The sequence below is a fragment of the Pholis gunnellus genome, assembly GCF_910591455.1.
Source record: "Pholis gunnellus genome assembly, chromosome: 11".
Taxonomy (NCBI): Eukaryota; Metazoa; Chordata; class Actinopteri; order Perciformes; family Pholidae; genus Pholis; species Pholis gunnellus.
This window is the reverse complement of record NC_136538.1, coordinates 24,073,744-24,087,841: the sequence shown is the minus strand read 5'-3', so window position 1 is coordinate 24,087,841 and position 14,098 is coordinate 24,073,744. Positions and strand designations below refer to the sequence as shown.

The 14,098-nt window shown below is 41.5% G+C and overlaps 1 protein-coding gene across 1 annotated transcript; it reads right to left on the bottom strand.

Moving 5' to 3' along the window:
- Positions 1 to 1,457: 1,457 nt before the first annotated feature.
- Positions 1,458 to 14,098, bottom strand: arhgef33 (Rho guanine nucleotide exchange factor (GEF) 33; the record flags this gene model as incomplete). The annotated part of the gene is made up of 17 exons (XM_079168442.1): positions 1,458 to 1,642; positions 1,727 to 1,869; positions 2,007 to 2,231; positions 2,775 to 3,232; positions 3,858 to 4,030; positions 4,118 to 4,207; positions 4,299 to 4,447; positions 4,550 to 4,642; positions 4,918 to 5,025; positions 7,667 to 7,799; positions 8,457 to 8,583; positions 9,331 to 9,450; positions 9,529 to 9,674; positions 9,897 to 10,018; positions 10,540 to 10,704; positions 11,837 to 11,880; positions 14,047 to 14,098. 17 exons carry the CDS (start codon positions 14,096 to 14,098, stop codon positions 1,513 to 1,515), a joined length of 2,478 nt encoding a protein of 825 aa, XP_079024568.1. The 3' UTR covers positions 1,458 to 1,512.

The window sequence follows — 14,098 nt, the reverse complement described above, 5'->3', positions numbered from 1 at the left end:
ATTCAGGAATTCAAAGGAAAAAGCTTAACGTTCAGCGTTGACCTTTATTGAATATTCTTGATTGTCACGTTCATCTCAATGCATAGAAATATTTGTCACAAAGAAAAACATTAAATGTTTCAACAAATGGCTCAAACACATTCAACTGATAACAGTTGAACATTTGTTCTCCTGAGTATATGCACAATATAATCATTTCTGGTTATGGCTTAAGATATTTAGCAGGCTGGCAGCAAGTCTTACGGCAGTGAAAGACATAAAAAATAAAAATAAACTGTTGAATCGGCGAAATATAGGCACTCGTGTTTCCCAAGAAGAAGAATCCACCTTTTCAATATTACACTTTAACCAATTCAAAAGAGTTTATAGAGTTGAAAGTTGTGGAACAAATAAAACATTAAAAAAAATAGTATAACATTAAGGTAAAGAAAGTAGTTCAATATCTTTAAAGCTTTTATAAACTGGAGGTAGAGCAGAGCTATTTCCAGGATGGCGATGAATAAAGTAAAACGATGTGGTTAGCTAACCGCTAACTATGGAAGCCCAATCCAGCCAGCAAAAAATAAGAAATCCACCAAAAAAAAAAAAAAAAGATTTAAATTTTTTTGCTGGCAAAAAAAAAAAAAATGATTTTTGAAATCTTTGAAAAATTGAAATTTCTTTTTTTGCACCAACACTTCTGGTGCATCCATCTGTAACCATAACACTGACCAGATGTTTCCAGTTGCTATAGAAAGTCGAAATTATGAGATACTTTAACACAACAGTCATAGAAGCAGCTCTTCATAGGTTAACCTACATTTACATATAAATGTATTGTGAGTACATTGAAGACTTCTTTAAACGTGGCTTTACAACGGATGAAATAAATTGCTTGATGTTTCACATGGATTGTAGTGAGCAAACGCACCCTTGAATAGAATTCTAAGCAAGAAGCAGCTCTGGAGTATAAAAATAAAAGAATAAAAAAAATGTGGCCGAGGTGGCGACCTTCAATAAACAGCAACTGGAAACATCTGTTTTTGGTTTAATTTTATTTTTGCTGGCAGAAAAACAGTAAGAAATAATGTTGTTGTTTTTTTTCATCTCTTTGGGCCAGCCAAAAAAAATATAGAAATCTTGTTTGTTTTTTTTGTACTTTTTTTTTTTTTTTTTTGCTGGTGGGAATGGGCTTCCATAGATAACAGCTAACGGAACCAGTACACCCTGCTGCTAGAAAATTAGCAAAAGTTCACATTTGGAAATGATGAGCGGAAACGTTGCTTAGCTAAATGGTTTATACCTGTACAGCATCATTTATATAGTAGTAGATGTAAGACAGCCTCATGTTGTGTGATATATTGGTGTTCATACAGCTGTGCCGGTGTGATATTGGGGTGTTCATACAGCTGTGCTGGTGTGATATTGGGGTGTTCATACAGCTGTGCCGGTGTGATATTGGGGTGTTCATACAGCTGTGCCGGTGTGATATTGGGGTGTTCATACAGCTGTGCTGGTGTGATATTGGGGTGTTCATACAGCTGTGCCACGGTTTATCTCCAGATGGGCCAGTTTGGGATTTTTCCCCGGTGTCTCATGTTCACCGTTGTTTTGTTTTTCTGGTGTCTTCTCGCCTCCTTTCTCTTTCTTCTCGTCACTGCTCCTGTTGGGAAGAAAGAGCATGAGGAGGTGAGAGTTTGATTCTTCCACCTATCATGCCATTCATGTGCATACTTCCAGTCCTTACTTCTTCTTGAAGAGTTTCTTGAAGGAGCTCCTGAAGCCTCCTTTGTCCTGCTTCCGACTCCTCTCGCTGAAGGGGGTGTGGTTAGTCTCCTCTGCCCCGCCCCTCCACTTTGACTCCTCCCCCCATGATTGGAAACCCGAGTCCTGGTGGGGTCGAACACAATATTATTTCAACTACGGTTTGATCACATCTGGCACCATCTACGGTGTTTCTGTATTGACACTGAACGTCGGTACAAACAGCTTTATGGTGAAGATATATTGATTTGTTGACAACCCACAATGCTGAGCAGCCCATGAAGATCATCGCCGTGTTTGTCGATGTCCACACGGTTCCCCGGGGGGCTGTGGACCTTACGGGACGGGGTGGGACACCCTTTGCTGCCTTTACTGCCCTGGCGCTCCAGCTTGGCATGGCTGCCCAGTCCCAACCTCTGGAGATGGTCTGACAGAGGACCGCCCTCCAGACCGCTCACTGTGTTGTCCATCTGCAGGCCGTTCAGTGACTAGACAGCAGAGAAGATTTTAACACGTGTACAAATTATTCCAGAATCTTTCTCTCTCTGTACACTCTTAGAAATGACAGGTGCTAACTAGAACCATATACCTTTCCACCTTCTAATGCTGTGGTCGCGGGAGTTTGATCGCAGGATAATTTGTGCTTATTCGCGTCATTCGCGCTTTAGTTGCAATAAACGGATGCAAGGGATGCCTAAATAACTACATAATGATGCAGATTTGGAAAAAGTCTGAATTCATGTTTTGTTAGTTCTCGCTACCCCCCAACCATTATAGTTCACATTCACAGTTCGCGGGGGGGTCAGTTGCGAGCGTTCCCTTTAAACTCCAATGATTTCAACAATCCTTGAAGAACTCTTTCCTTGGATGAAAGGGGTTCTAATGGAACCTTTAGTCTTACGAAGAACATTTGAAAAAACGTCTTCAAAAAAGGGTCCTTCAGAAACAAATGGTTCTGGGTAGAACCTCAGGAAGAACCCTATTGGAACCATTATTTATAAGAGGGAACATATAAGAGGAAACAGGCTCACCTTGCTCTTACGCTGGCTGGCCTGAAGGGGGCGATGCTGATTGCGGCGCATCATCACAGCTTCATCTGGAGACACGCATCCTCTGTTGGGCAGCTTGAAACCGTTCCCGTGGCGTCCGCCGTTGCCAAAGACATCGCGGGTCATCGACACGTTCGCTGCCATCGCGCGATGGGACACCGAGGGCGCTTTGGGGCACTTCACGAAGGCAATGTCGATGGAGGAATCTGAGGAGGCGGAGGAGCAGCGGTCGAACATGGGGACATCGTGAGGGGAGCCTCTGTCCTCTTCGTAGAGGCTCTCCATCCCCGGAGGGTCTGCAGGGAGAAGGAACTCTCCGAGGGCGTCGGCCAGAGCGGAGCCCGGTTGAACCTGACGGAAGTCTGCAGGTCTGGAGGGCAGATGATGCTGGCACGACATGGCCATCTCAGACGCCTCGCTCTCTGGGATACTGCCAAGACCTGAAAGCCAAAGGTTGGTTGACTGGTTGACCGATGGGGCAAGTGCCCCAAAAGCATTTAAGTGACATGGGTTGTATGTCTGTTTCTGCCGAATCCCTACACGGGATACACAAAGTGACATTTTTAAAAATGATTGCAAACAAGACTAAAAAGCTCACAGATATGACATGCGACAGATACCTGGTGTCTTGTTGACCAAGAGGCCGGTGCCTTGAAGTTAAGGGTCTTATTTCAAGAGGGGTTAGACTTTGGCAACAGATATATAAACTCTATCCTATCCCACTTCTTCTTCTCAAAAGACTTCAGTATGCTTCATAAGAAGTCCTTTATATGAAGTGTTTTCTGAACATCTCGAAAAGAGAGCTTGCCTCCTTTCTCACCTTCAGACACCTGGAAAATTGCTCACGCAAACTGGGTGTGCTGGTTGGATTGGGAGCTTCAGAAAGTTTGTTTTCAAATGCTGTTCGACAATCTGACAAGCACTTTTAATTTCAAGCATACTGACGCCTCCCAAGATCCACCCCACAAAAAACTCCCAGCATTCCTCTTGATGCCCAAAAGCGCATTGTCTAATCAAACAGAAACCACAGAAAGGGTTTAATCAGAAGCTTCCGTGACCACAGACCTGTTGGTTTGTGGTTTCGTGAGTCCAGGTCCGGGCTGAAGAACGGGAGCTGGGAGGGCCACTCTGAGTCGTAACAATGAGTTTCGGGCTCCTGGTCCCAATCCTGGAAACGATGGGACTGGATCTGCTCCAGGAGACGCTGCTTGCTCCGCTTCACCTGGTTGGCATGTTCTCTGTGCGTTATAGATGATTCATATAAGAAGGTTCATCAACAAAGAGGAAGTTAGCCACTAGGAAGTTAAGAATGCTCAAATACTCACAACATGGCACTGTTGCATGGGTACGGTGAGCCAATGTTGTTCGCTTGAATCCCGCTTTCCACTGTCTTTAAGAGCTGCGTCATGGTAGACCTGCGCATGAACACCTCATGTTGTCAGGTTCAAACAGTGAGAATAAATCATGCACATGATGTTATTTTTCAGGAGAGTGGTGAATCCTGACCTCTTCATCTCCTTGCGGTTGTGCAGCAGAAGCTCCTGGTTGTGCTGGAGGAGGTGGTGGTACTGAGCCGTGAAGGACCTGAACTGCTGGATGCAAACCAGCAGCAGGTAGTAGTCTGGGTGCTCTGCATTGGTCTGCCTCAGCAGCTCCTGCACATGCAGGTATATACTTATTTGTGTTATTATCTGTAAAGGGCATTGCATTATTGCTACATGTTTGAAATGTGCTGCACAAAGTCGTAGCTATCGAACCTGAAGCAGCAGCAGGTACTCGGGGATCCTCTGAACCGGCTGAAGGAGCAGGGTGTGGAGGGAGGGTCTGGATTCGTCGCCCATTATTTCACTCTGCAGCCAATCGGAGCAAAAAGGGGGCAGCAATGGTCGACCAATCAGGATGGAAGGACAAAAACCATTTAGCACAGCAGGTATAAGGAACACAGCGGCTACTAGCTAGTTATGAGCTAGTTGTCTATGAATCACAGGGATGCTGGTGTTGTTCTCTGGTGTTAAGTTGTAATAAATGTCCTCCTGTATCTTTTAATCCCTTTCTCACATCCTGTCCTGTTACATTATCTCATGCTGTGCACTGTTACGTCACTTCCTGTCTCTTTTTGTGTCACCTCCAGGAACGCAGATGATTTCATGGAGCTGGAGGCGAGCACGGAGACGACCGACAGACAGTCCGGAAGCTCCTTCAGGTAGGAAACGTAAAAGTCCAAGAAATCACTCTGCGGGGAGAGAAAGAGAGAAAGAGAGAAAGAGAAGTTGTATTTCGTATTTGCGTGCACATTTTCCACTCCCTGTGCTGCCTTCACTGTCAGTCTGTTGTGGCTGAATACTCGGTGTAGCAGATTATGAGCCCGTGTGAGGATAGAAAAACAGCCCTTATTTAGCCATTTACATGTATTGCTTATTTAAAGCAAATCACTAATTTATTTCCATGATATAACCTTCTTTATATCACCTTCTTTCATTCTAATTTAAATATAAATATATAAAACAAACTACACAAACAAAATACCTTTAGAATAATTAGAATTATCTTGTAATTAGATTCCTTTCATTCTGTTGATTTCTTTCCTCCCTCAAGCTCTCAGTGAGCGGGGACCCACAATGCATTGTGAACCTGCCTTTATTTCTAAGTAGGTAGGTGTTCCTACCAATTACCTCATTTCCTCCCAATCACTCAGAGACAATTAGCCACACATTGACTTCAATAGACTCGTTAGCTTCAGTGTATTGTGGTTGTTTTTAGCTTGCAGCTCGAGTTTTATCTCTTAATATTAGAAAACACTTTGTTAGGAGTTTAAATCAATGCTTTTTTTACTACTTTTAATCCTGGAACATTTTGTTTTTCACACTACGGATATTATTGTGGCAAATTGAATTTCTAATTTTGCCCACATGCAGGTTTTTAGATAATTATAAATGATAACATGAGAATCACCATTCAGTGTCTATGTAATGCCTGTGGGGGTCAAGCTTTAGGAGAATCGTGATGTTTGTCAGTGAAGCACTAGGAACTATTCTTTGCCATCGGTAGTGTTGCAGAGCGATAACAAGGATCTCCGTTGTCTCGGTGCTTCCTCTGTTCTCCAGCTCCCCACATGGCTCCGCTGGAATTTGACATTTCATGTAAGGTCCGTCATGGCTGCCGACATCATTCAAATTCATTATAAACGGCCGGTCACAAGACCCGACCTCTTCACCCCTCCTCATCAGCCGCACTGCGAGCCGTAAATGTCAAGGTCTCGATTTACAAGCGAGTTAAACTGGAGCTCCACATCTTTTGTGTTAAATGGTTTTTAAATATCCACAAAGACATTCCAGATCATCCTGAAGATGTTCATGTTTGATTCTCAACAAAGAGGATTGAACGCTGTGGTTTGTGGTTGGTGGTGTTGTTGTATTGAATTGCATTAAACCAAAAGATTCCTTCATACATTTTGTCCACAGTCGTCAAAATATTACAAAGAGCAGATGAACTGTTAATGAATTAACCCCTTGCTTTAAAAAAGGGAAACATGCAGCTCAACACTCACTTCCTGCAGGTGGCACAGGAGTTAAGAGAGGTATTTAGTTTACTGGTGGCGTATATCTACATATCTATATCTACAATCTACACATCTACATATCTATATATCTACACATCTATATATCTACATATCTATATATCTACATATCTACACATCTACACATCTACACATCTATATATCTACACATCTATATATCTACACATCTATATCTACAATCTACACATCTACACATCTATATATCTACACATCTATATCTACATATCTATATCTACATATCTACACATCTATATATCTACATATCTATATATCTACATATCTACACATCTACACATCTACACATCTATATATCTACACATCTATATATCTACACATCTATATCTACAGGAGAATAACTCTCCCTGTATAGTTTGGTACATGAAGTTTCTGGTACTCAATTCAATGTGTGTGTGTGTGTGTGTGTGTGTGTGTGTGTGTGTGTGTGTGTGTGTGTGTGTGTGTGTGTGTGTGTGTGTGTGTGTGTGTGTGTGTGTGTGTGTGTGTGTGTGTGTGTGTGTGTGTGGAGTCATAGGAGTGACATTAAAAAGAATAAATCTGTAAAAGAATAAGATAAAATTGGAAAGAAGAATAAATAAGTAAATGAAAAAATGTTGAACTCTAAAGAGGAATAAATAAAGTGGAAATATAAAGACAAATACAATATTAATTCATAATTATCTGCATTTTCATTGATTTTCACTTGTAATTATTTATTTCTACATTATTATTTATAATTTTTTGAAATATATATATTTATCTAGTTTTTGCAAATAAATGACTTGATATTTTATTTATTTGTATTATTTAATCATTTATTTTTCCTTCTTATTATTCTTTTCCCGATTGTTTTTGCTGTTTCTTGAAGTAGTAAGCTGTCAATCAACACGCTGTGGGCGGGCCTTCCTGTCCTGGTTCAAAAATGGTTTTAATGTTTTAATTTATATTTCCACATATTCTAACTAGGGCTGCAACTAACGATTATTTTAATAATCGATTAATGAGCTGACAAAACCGGAGTCCTGTTCCATTATTCCAGCTGCTGTGAACACTCAAACATCTCCGCGACTTATTGAGTGGCGTAATAATCGACGACACAACGAATTGATAATGAAATTCGTTGCCAACTCTTTTAATAATCGCTTTTTATCGATTTTATCGATTCGTTGTTGCAGCCCTAATTCTAACTCTCTTTTTCTCTATGAGAAAGAATAAATCTAAGATAAATATAAGAAGATGACCCTCCCATGACTCCATGATATACCGACACTGGGGCGGTGTGCACAGTATTGTAGTTCACCTCTTTGCTGGTGAGCCTCATGAACACATCTCCCATGATGCCTTGCCACTGGCTCTTGAGCACTCGTTCCTGGAGAGTGTGGAGGAGCTCCAGGTGCTGCTGGATCAGAAACCTCAGAGCGCAGGGAAACGGCCTGAAGGAGAGAAGAGGAGGAGAGAAGAGGAGGAGAGGAGAAGAGGAGAGGAGGAGAGGAGGATATCTGTTCTGTAAACATTCACAGAAATAAGAAACCAGCATGGGGAAATTATTTTAAAGGAAGGAAGCATTTTCAGCTTCCAGAACCTGCAAACATCCTTTCTGGTTGTACCTTCATGTAATATAATAAACATTATTACACCATCTTATGTGACGGACATCTGGCAGCAAGTTAAAACAAATGCATTCATTTAAAATGAACCATTTGACCCACTTCAGCACATTTGCACCTTCTTCGTTGGTGCTGGTGGTCGTTGGGACCACGTGTGCGGACGCTGTGATGACATTAGTGAGCTGTGGAGAACCTGCTGTTATTTGATTAGCTGATTTCCTGTTGTCTCCTCACTGTGAGCTCTGATATTAGATCAGCAGCCTCTGCTGCAGTAAATGGATGTTGGTGACAAAGATAGAAGTGATGTGATATTTATTGGGTTTATGGCTCGTTTAACGCGTGGGATAGATCTTTTCTTAAAGTTGTGAGTGCACCTTCTTAAATGTACATATTGTTTTTGAAAGAGCTGTCTACCGAGTAAAGGTATGAAATGACCTTCTTATCTGTTGTCGGTTCATTTGTCTGGTTTTTGTTCAAACTTACCGTTTTTCTTTGGAGCTCAGAGCTTCGGACCCGTTGAAGGAGATGTTGGCCTTCAGCAACAGAGACAGGTGGGACACGTAAACTCTCTCCGACTCCAGCAGCTCCAGAGCCACTCGCTGTCTCCTGTCTGCACACACACACACACACACACACACACACACACACACACACACACAGATATACCAGTTTAAACTCCGCCTGGCATCAAAGACCAGCCAACAGCAGATGGCGAGTTCAGTTTTACCTCCAGATGTTAGACTTCAAACAGATGAAGAGATTGTTTTTGGGGGTTTTGATCATCTGTGTTCACTAAAACTGTATTTCTGCCTTAAACTTGTGTTCAAATGTGAAGGAAAAGTTTGACGATTTGGGAAATAATCAAATTCTTTCATATTTGATATTTGATTCTTTCATATTTCATATTTCATATTCTTTCATATTTGATGCCGGAGCCGGAGGCGAAAGTTAGCTTAGCTTAGCATAGAGACTGGAAACAGGGGGAAACAGCTAGCCTTTCTCACCAGGCTCACCACCCCCTGAAACTCCTGGAAAAACTAACTGCTGATCTAAAATGAGGAACAGATTCAGCATTATTGACATAAATATTAGTGACATAAGAGGGAAAGTTTCCAAACGAGCCAATCAGGTGCAACCAGGAAGTGTTTATGAAGGTGACAGTGAGCTACGCAAACAATCCTGTATTTAAACGCCTCTATCCATCCAACGCTTGAAATAAAGACGGTAAAATGTTTATTTTTGTTGTTTTTGTCTCTTGTTTCAGGGAAGGAGCGCTCCTGTCAATCATCTGTCTTAACACCATCAATCTAGCTTCCAGTTTCATATCATTAGTTGCATGAACGCGTGTATTTCTTACTGTTCTCAGTCTGGCTGTTAGGCATCTCTGTGTCGTCTCTGCTGGTCTTCCTCTCGCCCCACGCTGGAGATTTGGACCGACAACCTCTCTGCTGCTGAGCCTCCTGCTCAGAGACGGAGGCTGCAACACAAACACACGTAAAAGTGAGTAAGCTGAGCTTCTTCTTCTGTGGTGGGTGATGTTCTCACACAGACTCACTGTGTGTGGACGTGGTGCTCCTCTGAGGCGAGCTGCCGTGTGGCAGACTGGAGAAGAAGTGTTGAATAACACTGAGGTCTGACTGGCCGGGCAGGCAGATGTGTTCCTCTGCTGATGCTGACAGCACATCTGCCCTGGAGCTCTTTCTATATTTGGACCAATCGGAAAAAAACGTATTTGCCAAAATCTTATTGCAAAAAGGCTTTTTGTTTAGAGGAGATCAAAAGCACCTCTGGAGACAAAACTCTACGTAGCTATGAATAATAGAAAACAGCACATAAGTAAGAAGAGTGCAATAGGCAACATATAATATGATTATAATGTATTTTTTGTGTATTTACAGTATATTACGTATGTTTCAGTCCTACCTGTGTGGAACAGAGATGATGTCTTTGTTGTTTTCTGACGGCAACAGTTCCATCCTCTTCTGCACCTCCTTCTGTCTGCTGGAGACGTCCTTTATGTGGATCAACGCCACGTTCAGCTCCTCCTACACGCAGATTAACACAACACAAGCCTCTCTTTACTCTTTGACATGAAGCTGTTAGCAACAACACCAACACTTAGGTTCAGGCAACTAAACCAACAGTTAGGTTCAGGCAACAACACCAACAGTTAGGTTTAGGAAAACTGTCACAAACATTACAACATGGCCGACATAGAAGACGTAAATGTGCTCCTCTCAGTATTTCTGAAGTAAGACGTCTGAAAGACCTTCCTAATAAATGAAATTAGTTTACAGTTTCAGTCAGATGTTCTAAATTATGTTACAGCGACTCACCAAGAATAGACTGTGTGCGTGTGCGTGTGTGTGCGTGTGCGTGCGCGTGCATGTGTGTGTGCGCGTGTGTGTGCGTGCGTGTGCGTGCGCGTGTGTGCGTGGTGTGTGTGTGTGTGTGTGTGTGTGTGTGTGTGTGTGTGTGTGTGTGTGTGTGTGTGTGTGTGTGTGTGCGTGCGTGTGCGTGCGTGCGTGCGTGCGTGCGTGCGTGCGTGTGTCTCTCTCTCCAGCACCTTGAAAGTGTTGAGTGAGTTCTTGAGGCTCATTATCTTGTCGTCCACGTCGGTCTGATGGTTCCGGAGCTCCTCCTCCAGGCCGCGGTCCCTCTGACGCAGCTCGCACTGCTCCGTCAGGGCAGCGTGGAGCCCCTCGCGCAGCTCAGCCACCAGGCCCTGCAGCTGCATCACAAGAAGCAGAGAATAGTTCATGAAGTTCATGAAGTTTCACTAAAAGAAACACTGGTTCATATTGTTGGGTATAACTTTTAAATTCCCTCATTCTTCTTTTTAGGTCCGTTTTTTGTGTTTTTGGTTTCTAGTCCTGCTTTTCTTAATAATATATTATATTATATATCATATATCATATATCATATATCATATATCATATATTATATATTATATATTATATATTATATATTATATATTCTAAAAGTAGTGGATTCTTTTATCTGCCTCTCTTTTCTTCTCTACAGTTTTTCATTCATAGCTGATTGAATCTGCTCATGGGAACATGACACGGGTCTCTCTCTCTGTCTCTCCTCTCTCTCTTTCTCTGTCTCTCTCTCTCTCTCCTCTCTCTCTCTCTCTCCCCCCTCTCTCCGTCATGTGAAAGGCATCATGCAGCAGCCTGAATGGAACATCTGTCCTGTTTCTTTCTGCTGTCGTTCCTCTCTGATGCTGTCGTTAATTTGACTGTAAATTATGATGTTTTTATTATAGTGAAAGCTGTTTATTTTAATTGCACTGTTCATGTAAAAGTCCAACAAGAGACAGGAGTTGAAAAATTGAGAGAAATGAAGTCTGTTCATCATTTCATTCATTCATCTTTTGAAAAAAAACAACTGATGTGTTTAATTTGTTTAATTTGTTTTAATTTGTTTCATTTGTTTCATTTGTTTCATTTGTTTTAATTTGTTTTAATTTGTTTCATTTTTTTCATTTGTCTGCTGTCATTTGTTTTGTTTAAAGTCTTGAAATGTTTGATTCTTGTTTTGAAAAGCGCTTCATAAATAAAGATTATTAATATTATTATTATTAATTTTATTTTCATTATTATTATTATGTTGAATTCATCATTCCCATCAAATACAATATAAAATTCACAGCTAGTGTGTGAAACATAAATCTTAAGTTAAAAGGCCTAAATGTGAGAAGGTCACACGACAGTCAAAATGTTAAATGATTGGTTAGCGGCGGTGAGTTTAGAAACAGGTCACCTCTCTGCTGACAGATGAAGGGAGGAGAGGGAACGTATTATGGTATGTAGAGACCATACCATAATAGTTTCTTTAGGAAGAAGAAGAGTTGTTACCTGAGCAATCTCCAGGTTAGCTTCCTCCACACGTTCTTCTTTATCTGAAAGAAGAACAAAGTCTTCACTTGGTGTTGATTGATGTCATTGAATGATTACTTCATCTTGAATGGATGACATCAGAGGTGGAAACTTCAACCGCCTGATTCGTCCAAAATAATTATTCATCTCAAAACCTTCACAGAATTATACTGTGAAGCATTTGCATCTTTTATCTCACTCCCGTAGCGTCAATGCTTCTTCTATAAGTTGCAGTTGCCAGAAACTCTAAAAGCTGTTTGTTTGTATTTCTTTCTGCTTCAGTCAAATCCAGCGGATTTCCCTCCAGATCCAACAAGTTATAAAATGCAGTGAAACAGCAGATAAACACTTTGATGCGATGGAATCTTTTCTTTGCATTAAATACATTGATGTGAAACTAACTCACTGTTAACTAGAGATGCACCAATCCAACGTTTCCAAACCCCGATGACGATACCCGGGCTCTGATCAGATACCAGCGATCAATCAACGAGCTGCAGAAACGTCAATATTCAACGTATCACGCTGTTTGCAGAAACGCACAACGGCAAAACATTTGTCTGCCGACTGGGTCATGCATCCCCATAAACCTTCTCAATGCCAGAAACATGGACCTTAAATTCAACCAACAACATTGTGAATGATGAGACACACATTCAATCTGCTCGGGATCGTCTTATAAACCACAAACATTGCACCGAATGATATTTCAGTCCGTCCACAATTGTGACCTAATACGTCACATTCATGGTCTTTAAAGTGATGTCGTGGTTCAGATTTGTATCACAGCACATTAATAAACCTTGGCACCAGGGTTCATGACAAATAAGATCTAATGCCACAGAAGAGCGGTTCATCCGAGGCTGCTGGAAGGTTTTGAGTGACTGTTGTTGGTGTTTAGAAAATGATCAGACTGCTGGAGGAAGAAGTGCTGCACAAGGAAACTCCCGTCTATCATGGATTATTCTCTTAAATGCAGCACAGTTTGGGACAGTTGGCTGGTTGTATAAAAGCACAATGCCTGTTTGTTGTGTGTTTGTTGTGGAAATGTCACAGGTCAACATTGCAGACGGTCATCTGAAATACGTACTTAACACATATTATGGTGCATAATTGACAATGCTTAACATTTCTTCACTGTGACGGAGCAAACGAAGGAATATACAGCGCTCAACAATGGAGTCTTTCTGTCAACACGTTTCCTCTCACAGCTTGGCTTCGTGCTGTCGCCATCAGTTGTTACAGACCAGAAAAGGACGTCAGGATGTCAACATGAAGCTCTACTGTCCCACAGTGACCTCAGACACAAAGACAGAAGAGGCTCATTGACCTGTTGGGACTCAAGATGATGTGCTTCTGTGATCACTGATAAGAGAACACATGATGTTCCTCACAGTTTCCATTGTAAGCCCATTTAAATTAATTTACCAGTGACATTGCAACTAATAGTGTAACATTAACTAATGCTGAGCACGCTGTACATGGAGTCCAGTTACCACCAATGTGTAAAAGGTACGGATGGATTACTGATCGGACCCAAAGTTTGCCTGCAAAATGTCACTCGAAGAGACGCGTATGAACCAGGAAGAGACTCAATATGGCCACAAAGAGACTCAATATGGCCACAAAGAGACTCAATATGGCCACAAAGAGACACAAAACTACTACAAAGAACCATGAATATAAATAAAATATAAATAAATAAAACCAAAGAGAGATGCGTAACGACTTCACAGTACAGAAAGGCTTGTGAATGATCAGGTGATGTATTGTCATTGAATGTATTAAAGGGACAGTTGTGATGTTTTGAATGTGGTTGTTTGAGGTTCTAGTGTTTTAAAGGAGCAAAACGTGTTCTGCTGTGGACGTATTTTAGACTCCTAAAAGAATCTATTTCAGTAAAAGTGAACGTTGTATTTAGAACGTTTTCACCTCTTCACCTTGCTGTCAGACGGACCTTTCTGATGACGAACTGATACTGTTATCTATGATCTCCTCAAACACACCAGACTCCATTGATAAAAACAGCAGTTTAACCTCACAGAACACTGGATCTAAAGCTTGATCAGTGAGCTTGTTTGGGTCATTGGTGACAAACTAACCCTTTAAATCCATTGATCACTGAAGGAAACATTACCAAACCAGCAAGTTTTTCTCCAAGTTTGAGTTTTTTTTGCCACCTGTTTTACCTTCTGACACGTCTTCCATCTTGTCGTCTGTTTCTGTTCTTCCGTTCTCCAT